The 16992-nt window shown below is 38.8% G+C and overlaps 1 protein-coding gene across 1 annotated transcript; it reads right to left on the reverse strand.

The window, feature by feature from the left end:
* Positions 1 to 346: 346 nt before the first annotated feature.
* On the reverse strand, positions 347 to 16238 carry LOC110534564 (hydroperoxide isomerase ALOXE3). Its single transcript, XM_090210244.1, has 15 exons — positions 16092 to 16238; positions 10841 to 10994; positions 10003 to 10210; positions 9646 to 9727; positions 9406 to 9528; positions 8507 to 8610; positions 7781 to 7953; positions 6289 to 6432; positions 4314 to 4517; positions 2691 to 2777; positions 2245 to 2414; positions 1982 to 2103; positions 1654 to 1754; positions 1267 to 1437; positions 347 to 1115 (listed from the first exon to the last, which is right to left on the reverse strand). Exons 2-15 carry the CDS (start codon positions 10985 to 10987, stop codon positions 936 to 938), a joined length of 2016 nt encoding a protein of 671 aa, XP_090066370.1. The 5' UTR covers positions 10988 to 10994; positions 16092 to 16238; the 3' UTR covers positions 347 to 935.
* Between the last annotated feature and the right edge of the window lie 754 nt (positions 16239 to 16992).

The following is a 16992-nucleotide window of genomic DNA, read 5'->3' on the forward strand; positions in this document are numbered from 1 at the left end:
GGCTAAGGTGTATGTAAACTTCCGACTTCAACTGTATATATGTATGTGTATATGGGTATGTACTTGTATGTATGTATGAATATATATATATTTACCCCAAAAATATATGGGGGATTGGAAATTATGCAGAAAATGATGTTGATGGAAGCAACAATCTTTCCGCAATATCAAGCTGATCCAGCCTTAGAAGAAAATAAAACCTTTCTTTGTGTTTTTTTATACCTGAATTCATATAATTTTCTAATCATTTCATGCATGTATTTTTTTTACATTTAATACATGAGGGAGGTAGACAGGGCTTCAACAAAAATGACATGAGGCAAATATCACAATAAGACTGGAGATATAAAAAAATGATAAGCTTTTAATTTCAAGTGAGAGTCACACCTATTGTTCTCTCATATTATTCTGACACTTGTTTACTATTAATCAACATTTCAGTGTCACATCATTTAGTAGGAGAGATCATTTTCACCAGGAGTCCCTGTAGTCCGTAGTTATATGGCACCAGAAATGAATCCGTCAGAAAGACCCTGTATTTCTTAACATCCATTAACACATACAAATGTAATAACATCAACAAGTTCTTTGCCTGTGAGGGACACCACGTGGCGGTGTGTGTTGGTTTAACACAGTTAACACTTCTGATACAGCGATAACATTCTGACTGAACCCACAGTGTGATTTCCCTTTATCTGATTGAAGTGGGACATTAGTTTAGCAAAGCTCCAAAAATTGACATACTCAATACATTTTGTAGATTTTAGAATGTTTACAATTGCATGCCTCCAGAATCATTGGGTCGTGTTCATCAGGGCACGCAATGCGAAACGTTTTTAAGCGCAAAACAAAGGACAACAAAAATAAGGTAGTTCCTCAGTTTTCTTCCAATTAGTGCCTAATGAACTGGACCCTGGTCTAGGACTTTGGCTTATCTAAATGGCCACGCTGTTCTCCACCAAAGCAGGGTCCATGTAGGTGTATGGCACTGGTAGTCCAGAGTTCCTGGCCTTGACGGTCTCACTGAAGACCTTCAGCTCCGTCTGGAATTTCTGAATCATCCTGCAGGGTGGCATCTCGTTGAAGTGCTCCTCTGGGTACTGGCCAAGAGCCAACTGCATATGGAGAATAATTGAAGTTAGCAAAATATTGATAGTTATAATATTAACATTAAAAAGGACACTTAAATAGGATATTTTGTACCTAAATATAGTATTTCGGGCCTTGATGATATTGATAATAGTTCATGAAAGATGGCAGACTCACAAAGTCACTGGATTGCTTGCTAAGGAGCCACATGGTGGACATGCCCTGTGCTGTTGTGCCGACATCTGGGAAGGTCTCCAGCATGGTGCTCTCAGTAGACTGCCCCTTAGTGGTGGGGGGTGGCTGTTGCAGGGAGATGGGGGTGTTGGGCATCCAGCCACCATAGTCATACTGTAACATGAAGAACAATGACTGATTATTACTGACATCCAATATGGTGCTATTCTGAAATGATATGATAGTGGCAAGGAATTACAGAAAAAACCTTGCAACATTTTTACAAATACGTCTCCTCCTAAATGGTAGAGGAGGCAGAAAACGTCAGTAGTGCTTAGATTTAGATTAATAACACACTTGAAAAAAAAGTATGGGCTACGTTACACCCACCTGTCCAGAGTTGACAGCAGAATGTTGGCCTGAGCAGGTGAAGATCACCACGGTGACGAACTTGACAACCTCTGGCACAGTGGAGAAAGACTGAGGGATTCCTGGACAGAAAGATAAGAACCGAGAGAGGTGTGTGATGAATGGAGTTATGGCAGGGGAGCTGGGTGGACTGTTACTATAGGACAGTCACGTCCATGGAAGATGTGAGTTATGCCGGGGAAGTTATGGACCAGAAACCAAAAAACATATTGGCAAAAACAAGACATTTCACCATACGTCATTACCACCCCCCCACCCCCCACCCCCCTATTACCCTGTACATCGTCACCTGTGCATTCTTGGGCCAGGAAGCCATGGTCAAAGATATCCTTGATCCAGTTCTGTAGTTCCTGGTCTTCCCGGACCTCTGAGTCACTCTTGTAATAGAAACAAATCACTTCCTCTACAAACCTATACGGAAGGCGACAACGGAAGAACGAAGGAAGAAGATATCATATCTATGTAGAGCTATGCTTTCACTGTAGATTCTACCAGCGGATGATACTGTACTACCACCATGTAGGTCTGCTCTACTGCTCTGTCGTAGCCTACCTGTGGATGATGTCCCACAGCTTGAGTCCATCATCCCTGTAGTAGTTGTTGGGGACTGACTCCAGACCTCGTGCAGTGATGTCCTCCGGCATACAGAGGGAGCTGTAGGTCAATGAGGCCACAGATCTCCTCAGGATCTCAATCATCCCCTCTCCGCCCGAAGCAGCAAACTACAACGTCACTTAAAGTTATTTGATTACATAATTCTGTAACATTATAATGTACTTTAACTAAGCTGCAATATTACACTGGTTCTATGAGAGATAGTGAACCTACCAGCAAGTATGTTGACCAGGAGGGCCAAATGACCATACATGGGGGTACTGTAGGTTCACTACAAGACATACAACCGCATGTACGCTGACTCTGACACAACTTCCATGCATGTGTGATTCCTAATATGGACACCACACACTTCTATGGAAACAGTCCACTCAGTAGCCTACCTGAGTGAAAACTCCTTCATCAGCTATTAGAAATGCCCGGGCCAAGAGGTTGATCTGGAGGGTGTAGCGGGTGTGTGGAATCAGAAGCTAAAGCAGTAAACCAGGGTGGAGAGAAGGATGGATGGTTAACAATCCCAAGAGAGAAACTGGCATTAGTAAGGACAGATTGGAAATAGGTGTATTATACTTTCATGTGTCATTATCCTCTGTCATGGTCCATACACACCAAGACAGTCGGGAAGAGGGCACGACAATGCCTATTCCCCCACAGGAGAACGAATAGATTTGCCATGGGTCCTCAGATCATCAAAAAGTTCTACAGCTGCACCATTGAGAGCATCCTGACCAGTTGCATCACTGCCTGGTATGGCAACTGCTCGGCATCCGACTGTAAGGCGCTACAGAGGGTAGTGCGTATGGCCCAGTACATCACTGGGGCCAAGCTTCCTGCCATCCAGGACCTCTATACTAGGCGGTGTCAGAGGAAGGCCCCAAAAATTGTCAAAGACTCGAGTCACCCAAGTCATAGACTGTTCACTCTATTACCGCATGGCAAGCAGTACTGGAGCGCCAAGTCTAGGTCCAAAAGGCTCATTAACAGCTTCTACCCATAAGCCATAAGATTGCTGAACAATCAATTAAATGGCCACTATTTATATTGACCTCACCCCTCACTTTAGCACTGCCTAAATGTTCAAATTACCTCAATTACCTCGAGTAACCTGTATTCCTGCACATTGACTCGGTACCACCTGTATATAACCTCGTTATTGTTATTTTATAGTGTTACTTTTTTAAACTTAATTTTATTTAGTAAATATTTTCTTAACTCTATTTACTTAAAACTGCATTGTTGTAAGTAAGCAGTTCACGGTAAGGTCTACAGCTGTTGTATTCGGCGCATGTGACAAATAAAATGTTATTTTATTTGATCCTCGGAGCACTAACTGGACATGCTATGCTATATTATGTTATGATGTATTCTGTTATATATGCTATGATATAATATATTATGCTATCTTATCTTATGCTTTATTATGTTACGTTATTCTATGCTATTTTATGCTATATTATTATTTATTTATTTATATATAGTTTTTTACCCCCTTTTTTTGTTAGTAGTTACTGTCTTGTCTCATCGCTACAACTCCTGTACGGGCTCGGGAGAGACGAAGGTCGAGAGTCATGCGTCTTACGAAACACAACCCAACCAAGCCGCACTGCTTCCTAACACAGCACGCATCCAACCCGGAAGCCATGTTATGCTATGATATATTATGTTATGTTATGCTATATTATGTTATGCTATATTATGTTATGCTATGCTATATTATGTTATGCTATGATATGTTATGCTATATTATGTTATGCTAGGCTATATTATGTTATGCTATGCTAATATTATGTTATGTTATGCTAATATTATGTTATGCTATGCTATGCTCAGTGGAGGCTGCGGAGGGGAGGACAGCTCATAATAATGGCTGGAATGGAGTGAATGGAAGCCATGTGTTTGATAACATTCCACTCCAGCCATTACCACTAGCCCGTCCTCCCCAATTAGGGTTCCACCAACCGCCTGGGTTTATGCTATGTTATGCTATGCTGTACTGTGTTATGTACCTTGTAGAGGGGGTGCACCATGGGCATGTTGCGCAGCAGTGCTACAGCGAACACCTCAGCCAGGAGGTGAGTGCGCAGCAGGTGGACGTTGAGCTGGTGCTCTTGAAAGTCAGCGCTCCTCACAAAGATCTTGGCCAGGAGCCAGTCATACTCAGAGTCAGTAGGAAGGAAGATGGGGTTGTCTTTAGCAGGCTTCTGCTTCAACTGTGGAGAGAGAGAGTGTTAGGGACCTCATAGATGGCTACCAGCAACATTATCCCTGTTTAATGGAAAAATACAAATAATAACATTAGCGGATTCCTTTTTGGTGCTACATAGAACCCTTTTTTGAAGGTTCTATAAATAACCATGAACATAAGGTTATAAATGGAACATTTATGGTGCTATAAAGAACCCTTTCCTAAGGTTCTATAAATAACTTCTTTTTTTTATGTTCTATTTAGCACCAAAAAGGGTTCTGCTATCGTTTCAACCCTTTTTGGTTTAGGGCTTGACATTGACTTTTTTAGCCACTTGTCCTTTGGACAAGTAGGAAACCTTTTTTACTTGTCCAAAAGCTCAAGACACAAAAAAAGGGGTCTGTAACACCATTTGTATGTTTTGTACATCATTGTATGATGCAATGAACCACTCTACAAAATTAAATGCATTACTATCTTTTTTTTACCATAGAGAATCAGACAAAAATGGAGGCTACACTGTCTACAACATTAACCCTTTAAGGCTCTCCTGGAGGATGGTTGGACACCCTTGATAGTCTAAAAAATGTTGCAACATTGCAATTACAACCAAATAGCCTACTTGTTATGTCTTTATAATTAAGGGCTTCCTCTCATCCCTGGGATGATACAAAATATGTCTACGGTTCAAAAGAATGACAGATTCAAAACGCATACAACCACTGCACATCTAAAATGTAAAAATGTAATAGTCTGACGCAACAGATCAGACCGTTTAGCTTAAAACTGTTGATACATTAGTTTTTTTTTTAATGTTTTATTCATATTAGAAGCTCAACAATGCGCACATGGCTTTAGGCTAATGTTAGTGGCATTGTTGAATTCGAATTTATAATAGGAAGCTAGGACTGATGGTTTGGTTAGCTAAACTAGCAAGTATTTTTGGTTACCCAGGCAACTAGTGTCGCTATCTAGTAAACTTGCTAGCTATTTCAGTGGATGTTGAACTCATTTATCCCTGCAAAGGAACACATTTCTAGCAGTTAATGTGCTAAATTATAGCCATGGTATAAAAGGGATAATCAACTCTGGGCTCTATGCGTACTCTGGAAAATAACGTAACTCTGTGGAAGGTTAGTTCCACTCTGCTAGCGCGTTGTGGAACACACCTCATTATTCATTATTTTCCAGAGAACACATAGTCGTTGATTTCCCTTACGCATTTCACAAGACACTTTCACTAGCTATAGTCATATTTAACATGTAATGACACAATAACACAAATATAAACTGGAATGACACTCTCACTCAAAAAGAGCTTTGAGAACCCCCCCCTAAAAAAATAATTATGAGCTGCCCCCCCCCTACATTTGATTATCACAAAAGAGGAAAGAACCCTTCCCTGAACTCCAAAGAAGCATTGAAGGACTCAAAGGTTTCACATAAAACCATCACCCTTCCCAAAGGACCCTTGATGAACCATATGTTCTAAGTGTGTAATGCAATCATTCAAAGCATTTGAAGACTATATCAAACATATTTTCTTTGGGCACTGTCAGATACAGTGGAGGCTGGTGGAGGGAAACATGGGGAGGACGGGCTAGTTGTAATGTTTGAAACGTAAAGAAGGGAGCGGTAGTAATGAGCCCGTACTCTCCATTTCTATCTCCACCAGCCTCCACAGGTAACTGGGCTCTCTAAAGGAGATTGAAACATGATGGGTTTACAGACTCTCTCACTTGTAATGGTCTCCGTGACTGTAGTCTTCACTTCAAAGTTAGTTAGGGCAACCTTACCTGGATGGCGATGGGAACCAGCTTGTCATCAGGGGTTCTGTAGAGCAGAACCAGAGGAGCCGCCATGTACTGTTTTTTCCTATTGATCACGTTTGCCTTTAATCCATCCAGGTTCTTGTAGTCAAGCAGGAATATGTTGCCGCTCTGTTAGGGATTGGATGACATGGGAGAATAAATCCAAAAGTTACTGTAGGATAGAATGCAAAAATGCAACAGGTTAGGATTACGGTTCACTTTCTTGGTATTTTGGAATGGGACAGATATTGTAGCTCTGTGTTTTACTAGGATTATCCCAAAAAACATCCAATAAAGTTATTTTTGCGATTACTTTCTTGAATTGTAGGGTCACCATCCCCCCACAAAACATCAAAGAAAGTAATACTGGGATGTTTTTCATTTATCAGTGACCAGGTTTCATCCAACATTTTTGAAGTACATGTCAGATAGAAAATGTCACGACAGGCCTGAAGAAAACAGAACGTTTGTCTGTAAACCCTCAGCATGTCAACAAAACAAAATATGCTAGATATTTTTGTGTCTGTAAAATGTATTATGTGAGAAATGGTGGTGGAATGGCAGATGCTTGACTGCCATTGATAAGTAAAAATAATATTTTTTGTCTATATAATAATGTCATCATGTAGATTATACCTGCACTGTATCTGCCAGCTGTTGGCTAGAGTGCACGAGCCAAGACCAGAGTGGGCACATTCGCTATATAACAGAAAAATAATTGTGACAAAGCCATCAGAGTTGAAAATGCGATGGAAATGCCATTTACATGTTTAAATGTTTTATGTCTTGGTACATGGGAATTTAACCACAAAGGTTATTTTTATGTCTTGGTACATGGGAATTTAACCACAAAGGTTATTTTTATGTCTTGGTACATGGGAATTTAACCACAAAGGTTATTTTTATGTTTGGGTACATGGGAATTTAACCACAAAGGTTATTTTTATGTCTTGGTACATGGGAATTTAACCACAAAGGTTATTTTTATGTTTGGGTACATGGGAACCACAAAGGTTATTTTTATGTTTGGGTACATGGGAACCATAAAGGTTATTTTTATGTGCACTACGTCATCACACAGACTTATATCTGCAACAGGTCAATTTGATGGAAACATCTATCGTGGGGAAATGTGCATATTGTTTTAATGCGAATTTGAGAATATTTGCATGAAAATCTATCGCCAATTGGATGGAAACCTAGCTATTGAGAAACATACTGGATGGACCTCCACCAAAGTCATCTGTAGGTCCAAAAAGGAATCTGGTACATGCTTCTGATGATCCAAGAAAGTGGATGTCTAGACATCCAACAAAAGGATCTCTATTGACTTCCATTGATAATTGTGAATATCTAAGATATTCACCTTGGTCCAAGAGGACTGCCCCATGTCCAGCGCCACCCTTGGTAGAAGTGGTACTGCAATAATTTAGGCAACTTTTAACAATGAGTCCCATTTTGACATACTGTACAGTACCTGCAATTCCTTTAGGAGGCTGGACGATCCACGAAGAGAGGGCTTGACCATGTCTCCTGTCACGGGGAAATTTGCCGGCAACTCCGAGCAGCGACGGATCAACATGGGGTTGCAGCCGTTCAGATACTGGTACCCGAAAAACTCGTCTTCCTTCCAGTGCTCCTGTGCGTAGTCTGGAAGGAGGAAATTCTGGGTTGTATTAATTAGTGCACACCATAGCAAAACCTTTTGCAACAGAAAATAAAATCAATAGTTTCTTATTGGACAGGTATTCCCTCCCTGTTTCAGTCTGTTTTCTTCCAGATGATGCCTAGTAATCCAGGGTCGTTTTCAGTATATACAGTACCAGTCAAAAGTTTGAAGCTGGTTGAGAGAATGCCAAGAGTGTGCAAAGCTGTCATCAAGCCAAAGGGTGGCAACTTTGAAGAATCTCAAATATAAAATATTTGTTTAACACTTTTTTGGTTACTACATGATTCCATATGTGTTATTTCATAGTTTTGATGTCTTCACTATTATTCTAAAATATAGAAAATAGTGAAAATGGAGAAAAAAAACTTGAATGAGTAGGTGTGTCCAATCTTTTGACTGGTACTGAATGTATATTTTTATTGGACATATTCAAGTAGTATTACTTCCCCCTTTCACTTTGTTTCAAAACGTTTACCACCTAATAAACAGGCCCCTGGAGTTAATTCTGCAAATGCACCTATGAAATGCACTCACCTGAGATGACAGTTCTATTACAGCAGAAGACTTTGCTGATTTCATCAATGTTTTTCCAGCTCTTCTTGCTGTCAGAATACCCCTTCAGTTTCAGCTCAGTGATCCTACAGAATGGGAGACAAGGAACTGTGTCATGCTGAGACAATAGAGTTTTGCAGAGCAATTGTACAACTCAACAATATAAATGAATGGAATACTTTAGAGTTTTAATGATCTTCTGCAGGAAGTACTATTTGAACTAAAGGTGAAATAAATAAAAAATGAAATAAAAAACTGTCCTTAGAGGATGAATTATGCCCGACGTATGCAACGTAATTAGCTACGCAAAAATGTCTGTCCTGCATAGTTGAAAAAACATGCAAGTGTGTGCAACCCAAAATGTTAAACTCACCACGTACTGGACAAAGGAAAAAAGCTCAAATCCGCACTGAACTATTCTCAAGTTTTAATGTAATTATCAGCAGGAGAGGGCAGAGGAATCAGACACATTTGGGTGACATACTTCATCAGCGTTTGGAGAAAAATTCACACATTCACACATTCACACAGTTATAAATGATGAAACATTGTAGTATCTTTTTTCACAATCATAATTTACATTCATTATTTACATACATTATTCTACTATTTTTCACAACTTCTAGTGCCTAAAAATACATTAAAATGTAGAGAATATTTTAATGAATGAGGGTTTTGGGGGTTTTTCCCCCCCAGTGCATGCCTTTTGAACCCGGCACCCAACAACTTTTAGTTACTACAGACCTTCGAGTTGAGCACGCCGATTCCTCATTCTGTAACTTACCACATAACCACATAGGGAAGCCATTATGAGTAGCACATTGCATTCTCGTGTTGTGTACTCAAGTCGGGTATACATTTGGCTTAGGTGAGGAACTCACCCGGTGGCCGCGGTGAAGAGGAACTGGGTGGCCTTGGTGAACGAGAATTGGATCTCGCTGGGAAGATCCAGAGGGTTGTCTGCCTTCATGCTGCCGGGGAAACCCTCCTTGTAGGTATCCCAACTGAGTAGGAGGAGGAGCAGGAGGAGCAGGAGAAAGAGGAGGAGCAGGAAATATATGGAGGTTGGTCAGATATAATGGACAGACTGGGTAGCTAGGACGAAAGACCACAGCACCTACCAGTACAGCTCAGTTCTCGTCTTCATCTCCTTTTCCCTGCTGTACCTGGCAAGATGATTAGTTTCATCACAGAGCCTTTTAGCTGAAAAATAAAAAAAATAATAAATCAAGTTAATCACACGTATTATTGCACTAATCCTTCAGAACCAGTGTTGCATGTATTACTGAATGTACGGTGGCCCTAAGAGGAAAAGTAGCTTTTAAAACTTAGTGACATCATGCACACACAAAGAAAATGCCCCCCCCCCCCCCCCCACACACACACAATGGCTGCAAGTATCCACTTTTTTCCCCATGCATTAATCATTCTAACATGTCTGCATGTGATGTTGTTTCATAACGTCACACCGTGCTGACCTGTGCCCTCTCTGAACAGGTGCACTTCCTTGTCCATAATCCAACGGTAGATGGGGAACTGGCATGTGTCTCCCTCTGGCGTCGTCACGACAACCTTGGACGGGAACCAGGCGTCCTGGGGGAAGAGTGGGAGGGGCTGTTTGTCCAGCTCTATCAGCACCAGCGTGCCGAGGGAGGAGGGGCACACCACGTCGAATTCACGAGACGCCTGCAGAGAGAGAGAGAGAGAGATGGAGGAAGTGAGAGATAGATGGAGGGAATGAAAGAATGAGATGGAGAGAGGGAGAGAGAGAGAGAAAAAGGGAGGGGCAGAGAGAGTGAGAGAGAGCAGAACCTGGACTGTGTGAGAAAGCAAATAACAAAGGCAAATATAACTAATCCTGGACTACCAGTATTCATGTCACATACACTATATGTGTATGAACATATTGGTGCGTTTGGGTGTGTTTTGAGCACAGTATTTGAAAAATGCAAATGGTAAGTCTTATTGAAGCTAGAATAATTTGTTGCTACATCCATATTTTGGACATATAAATTATATATACTCATAGATTCTTGAAGAATATAATTTATAATTGCTTAGTTCAACTGTCGTACCCAATCAGAACCCAATGATTGTAAGCAATGTAAATGTAAACAAACACTAAGCTATAGCCACAAAACATGGTTAAAAGTACACATTCTTCTATGAATTTGAGAATGGTGACATTTCTACAAGCCCATCCCTCAGCTTTTTACCAAAACAGAGGCGGGGTGCCTCTTTGTTATTGTTTCAATTAAGGATTCTAGTTTTAAAGAGAAATATCTCTTAGTACTGATAGGAGCATTACTGACTTACCGTGCCTTGATAGAAGCCTCCCTTCAAGCTAGTGAGCCACGTGCGCTTACTCTCTCCTTTTTCGCCAACCAGCTTGATGAAGATGTTGTTCATCGTGGTGGCAGTTGCGATGTTGTGTGTGTACACAGTCACCTTGTATTTTGGCATTTTGACTCTGAAAAACATTACGATAGGCTTATCTGCACACACTGAGACTGCACAGCAAACAACAGTTCATTCAATGTAGACAGTGCAAACATTTCTGCAAATATTAAGACTTGCATGATATCTGTTTTAATAACAAAATCATTTTTTTTAGGGTATTCTTGCTAGGATAACAAACTTGCAAAGCCACAGTTATTGCATACACACAGCATGTAGGGGGACATTTTGCACGAGCAAATGACAGTGAGCAAATGACAGTGAGCAAATGAACCATAGACAGGAGTAATATGCTTATTCAATGTGCATATTATCCAAAATACCCATTGCATTGTGTGCATATTATCCAAAATACCCATTGTATTGTGTGCATATTATCCAAAATACCCATTGTATTGTGTGCATATTATCCAAAATACCCATTGCATTGTGTGCATATTATCCAAAATACCCATTGCTTTGTGTGCATATTATCCAAAATACCCATTGCATTGTGTGCATATTATCCAAAATACCCATTGTATTGTGTGCATATTATCCAAAATACCCATTGTATTGTGTGCATATTATCCAAAATACCCATTGCATTGTGTGCATATTATCCAAAATACCCATTGTATTGTGTGCATATTATCCAAAATACCCATTGCATTGTGTGCATATTATCCAAAATACCCATTGCATTGTGTGCATATTATCCAAAATACCCATTGCATTGTGTGCATATTATCCAAAATACCCATTGTATTGTGTGCATATTATCCAAAATACCCATTACATTGTGTGCATATTATCCAAAATACACATTGCATTGTGTGCATATTATCCAAAATACCCATTGTATTGTGTGCATATTATCCAAAATACCCATTGCATTGTGTGCATATTATCCAAAATACCCATTGCATTGTGTGCATATTATCCAAAATACCCATTGCATTGTGTGCATATTATCCAAAATACCCATTGCATTGTGTGCATATTATCCAAAATACCCATTGCATTGTGTGCATATTATCCAAAATACCCATTGCATTGTGTGCATATTATCCAAAATACCCATTGCATTGTGTGCATATTATCCAAAATACACATTGCATTGTGTGCATATTATCCAAAATACCCATTGCATTGTGTGCATATTATCCAAAATACCCATTGCTTTGTGTGCATATTATCCAAAATACCCATTGTATTGTGTGCATATTATCCAAAATACCCATTGCATTGTGTGCATATTATCCAAAATACCCATTGCATTGTGTGCATATTATCCAAAATACACATTGCATTGTGTGCATATTATCCAAAATACCCATTGCATTGTGTGCATATTATCCAAAATACCCATTACATTGTGTGCATATTATCCAAAATACCCATTGTATTGTGTGCATATTATCCAAAATACCCATTGCATTGTGTGCATATTATCCAAAATACCCATTGCATTGTGTGCATATTATCCAAAATACACATTGCATTGTGTGCATATTATCCAAAATACCCATTGCATTGTGTGCATATTATCCAAAATACCCATTGCATTGTGTGCATATTATCCAAAATACCCATTGCATTGTGTGCATATTATCCAAAATACCCATTGCATTGTGTGCATATTATCCAAAATACCCATTGCATTGTGTGCATATTATCCAAAATACCCATTGCATTGTGTGCATATTATCCAAAATACCCATTGCATTGTGTGCATATTATCCAAAATACCCATTGCATTGTGTGCATATTATCCAAAATACCCATTGTATTGTGTGCATATTATCCAAAATACCCATTGCATTGTGTGCATATTATCCAAAATACCCATTGCATTGTGTGCATATTATCCAAAATACCCATTGCATTGTGTGCATATTATCCAAAATACCCATTGCATTGTGTGCATATTATCCAAAATACCCATTGTATTGTGTGCATATTATCCAAAATACCCATTGCATTGTGTGCATATTATCCAAAATACCCATTGCATTGTGTGCATATTATCCAAAATACCCATTGCATTGTGTGCATATTATCCAAAATACCCATTGCATTGTGTGCATATTATCCAAAATACCCATTGCATTGTGTGCATATTATCCAAAATACCCATTGTATTGTGTGCATATTATCCAAAATACCCATTGCATTGTGTGCATATTATCCAAAATACCCATTGCATTGTGTGCATATTATCCAAAATACCCATTGCATTGTGTGCATATTATCCAAAATACCCATTGCATTGTGTGCATATTATCCAAAATACCCATTGTATTGTGTGCATATTATCCAAAATACACATTGCATTGTGTGCATATTATCCAAAATACCCATTGCATTGTGTGCATATTATCCAAAATACCCATTGTATTGTGTGCATATTATCCAAAATACCCATTGCATTGTGTGCATATTATCCAAAATACCCATTGCATTGTGTGCATATTATCCAAAATACCCATTGCATTGTGTGCATATTATCCAAAATACCCATTGTATTGTGTGCATATTATCCAAAATACCCATTGTATTGTGTGCATATTATCCAAAATACCCATTGTATTGTGTGCATATTATCCAAAATACCCATTGTATTGTGTGCATATTATCCAAAATACCCATTGCATTGTGTGCATATTATCCAAAATACCCATTGCATTGTGTGCATATTATCCAAAATACCCATTGCATTGTGTGCATATTATCCAAAATACACATTGCATTGTGTGCATATTATCCAAAATACACATTGCATTGTGTGCATATTATCCAAAATACCCATTGCATTGTGTGCATATTATCCAAAATACCCATTGCATTGTGTGCATATTATCCAAAATACCCATTGCATTGTGTGCATATTATCCAAAATACCCATTACATTGTGTGCATATTATCCAAAATACCCATTGCATTGTGTGCATATTATCCAAAATACCCATTACATTGTGTGCATATTATCCAAAATACCCATTACATTGTGTGCATATTATCCAAAATACCCATTACATTGTGTGCATATTATCCAAAATACCCATTACATTGTGTGCATATTATCCAAAATACCCATTGCATTGTGTGCATATTATCCAAAATACCCATTACATTGTGTGCATATTATCCAAAATACCCATTGCATTGTGTGCATATTATCCAAAATACCCATTGCATTGTGTGCATATTATCCAAAATACCCATTACATTGTGTGCATATTATCCAAAATACCCATTGCATTGTGTGCATATTATCCAAAATACCCATTGCATTGTGTGCATATTATCCAAAATACCCATTACATTGTGTGCATATTATCCAAAATACCCATTGCATTGTGTGCATATTATCCAAAATACCCATTGCATTGTGTGCATATTATCCAAAATACCCATTGCATTGTGTGCATATTATCCAAAATACCCATTGCATTGTGTGCATATTATCCAAAATACCCATTGCATTGTGTGCATATTATCCAAAATACCCATTGCATTGTGTGCATATTATCCAAAATACCCATTGCATTGTGTGCATATTATCCAAAATACCCATTGCATTGTGTGCATATTATCCAAAATACCCATTACATTGTGTGCATATTATCCAAAATACCCATTGCATTGTGTGCATATTATCCAAAATACCCATTACATTGTGTGCATATTATCCAAAATACCCATTACATTGTGTGCATATTATCCAAAATACCCATTACATTGTGTGCATATTATCCAAAATACCCATTACATTGTGTGCATATTATCCAAAATACCCATTGCATTGTGTGCATATTATCCAAAATACCCATTGCTTTGTGTGCATATTATCCAAAATACCCATTGCATTGTGTGCATATTATCCAAAATACCCATTGCATTGTGTGCATATTATCCAAAATACCCATTGCTTTGTGTGCATATTATCCAAAATACCCATTGCATTGTGTGCATATTATCCAAAATACCCATTGCATTGTGTGCATATTATCCAAAATACCCATTGTATTGTGTGCATATTATCCAAAATACCCATTGCATTGTGTGCATATTATCCAAAATACCCATTGCATTGTGTGCATATTATCCAAAATACCCATTGCATTGTGTGCATATTATCCAAAATACACATTGCATTGTGTGCATATTATCCAAAATACACATTGCATTGTGTGCATATTATCCAAAATACCCATTGCATTGTGTGCATATTATCCAAAATACCCATTACATTGTGTGCATATTATCCAAAATACCCATTACATTGTGTGCATATTATCCAAAATACCCATTGCATTGTGTGCATATTATCCAAAATACCCATTGCTTTGTGTGCATATTATCCAAAATACCCATTGCATTGTGTGCATATTATCCAAAATACCCATTGCATTGTGTGCATATTATCCAAAATACCCATTGCTTTGTGTGCATATTATCCAAAATACCCATTGCATTGTGTGCATATTATCCAAAATACCCATTGCATTGTGTGCATATTATCCAAAATACCCATTGTATTGTGTGCATATTATCCAAAATACCCATTGCATTGTGTGCATATTATCCAAAATACCCATTGCATTGTGTGCATATTATCCAAAATACCCATTGCATTGTGTGCATATTATCCAAAATACACATTGCATTGTGTGCATATTATCCAAAATACACATTGCATTGTGTGCATATTATCCAAAATACCCATTGCATTGTGTGCATATTATCCAAAATACCCATTGCATTGTGTGCATATTATCCAAAATACCCATTGCATTGTGTGCATATTATCCAAAATACCCATTGCATTGTGTGCATATTATCCAAAATACCCATTGCATTGTGTGCATATTATCCAAAATACCCATTGTATTGTGTGCATATTATCCAAAATACCAATTGCATTGTGTGCATTGCATTCATGGCTCAGTACACTGATCTCTGGTTAAATAATAGCCTCCTCATTCTACACATAGTTGAAGAAAACAAAACATGAAATCACGCTGCACATCAAGTTTAACTGTATTTTCTGCACACATCTGTGCTCTTTTGCTTGATGAAAATATCTCCCATATTATCAAAAATAAAACATTCAGAGTTCCCTTACCTGATTGGTTGATAGTTTGTAGTACCCTGTTAACTGTGCCTTAATGATCACCTTCCCTACTGCTCGTTTTATACCTGGCTGGAGGTGTGTGTAGAACCATACGTACATATCTGGGTGTTACTTCCCACCATTGACCTTGCATATCCTGCATGATAAATTCTGAGAATGTTGATAGCGAAGCGTTGCCCAATCACCTATTGTAAATACACAGTAGAAATTTAAGCCGTGGTTGAAAGGGTGTTGTAACGTCAATTTCGCAATTCTGAGGGCATGCGGTGAAATGTTTGCTCAGCACTGCAATGCAAGTTACAGGTGGGAAATTGAATTGTTGTCACAGACTCTGTTTAGGTGGTCTGCAAGATATCCAAACAGGATTTCACAAGTCTTGTATAGTCACTATATGGAGTTAGTACTATATATACAATACTGTACAGTATTTTTTTTAATGTAACATTTATTTAACTAGGCACGTCAGTTAAGAACAAATGCTTATTTACAATAACGGCCTACACCGGCCAAACCCGGACGGCGCTGGGCCAATTATGCACCGCCCTATGGGACTTTCAATCACGGCTGGATGTGATCCAGCTTGGATTCGAACCAGGAACTGTAGTGACGCCTCTTGCACTGAGATGCAGTGCCTTAGACCGCTGCGCCAGGACAGCCTCCAAATCCTTCCAAATACTTCCTACTTGCACTGATGATGCAACACCCATTATGCTTTTTTGGCAGGACACATACCGGCCAAAATGTATCACTAACTCGCGTCTTATCGCATATCCTTCATGGCAAATTCCAAAGAATAAGTGAGGCCAGAGGAGGCTGGTGGGAGGAGCTATAGGAGGAACAGCTCATCGTAATGGCTGGAATGGAATCAATAGAACGGGGTCAAACGTGGTTT

This window comes from Oncorhynchus mykiss, chromosome 19 (assembly GCF_057628025.1).
Source record: "Oncorhynchus mykiss isolate SJ-2025 chromosome 19, ASM5762802v1, whole genome shotgun sequence".
NCBI classification, from domain to species: domain Eukaryota; kingdom Metazoa; phylum Chordata; class Actinopteri; order Salmoniformes; family Salmonidae; genus Oncorhynchus; species Oncorhynchus mykiss.

What these genes read in the sequence shown, in the direction of transcription:
- LOC110534564 (XM_090210244.1), bottom strand. Translation starts at nt 10,987, where the DNA reads ATGCCAAAATACAAGGTGACTGTGTACACACACAACATCGCAACTGCC. An exon ending in ACGAGAACTGAGCTGTACTG is followed by an intron (nt 9,529 to 9,645) that starts GTAGGTGCTGTG and finishes CCTCCTACTCAG; the next exon opens with TTGGGATACCTACAAGGAGG. An exon ending in TGGTTCCCATCGCCATCCAG is followed by an intron (nt 4,518 to 6,288) that starts GTAAGGTTGCCC and finishes CTCTCTCCACAG; the next exon opens with TTGAAGCAGAAGCCTGCTAA.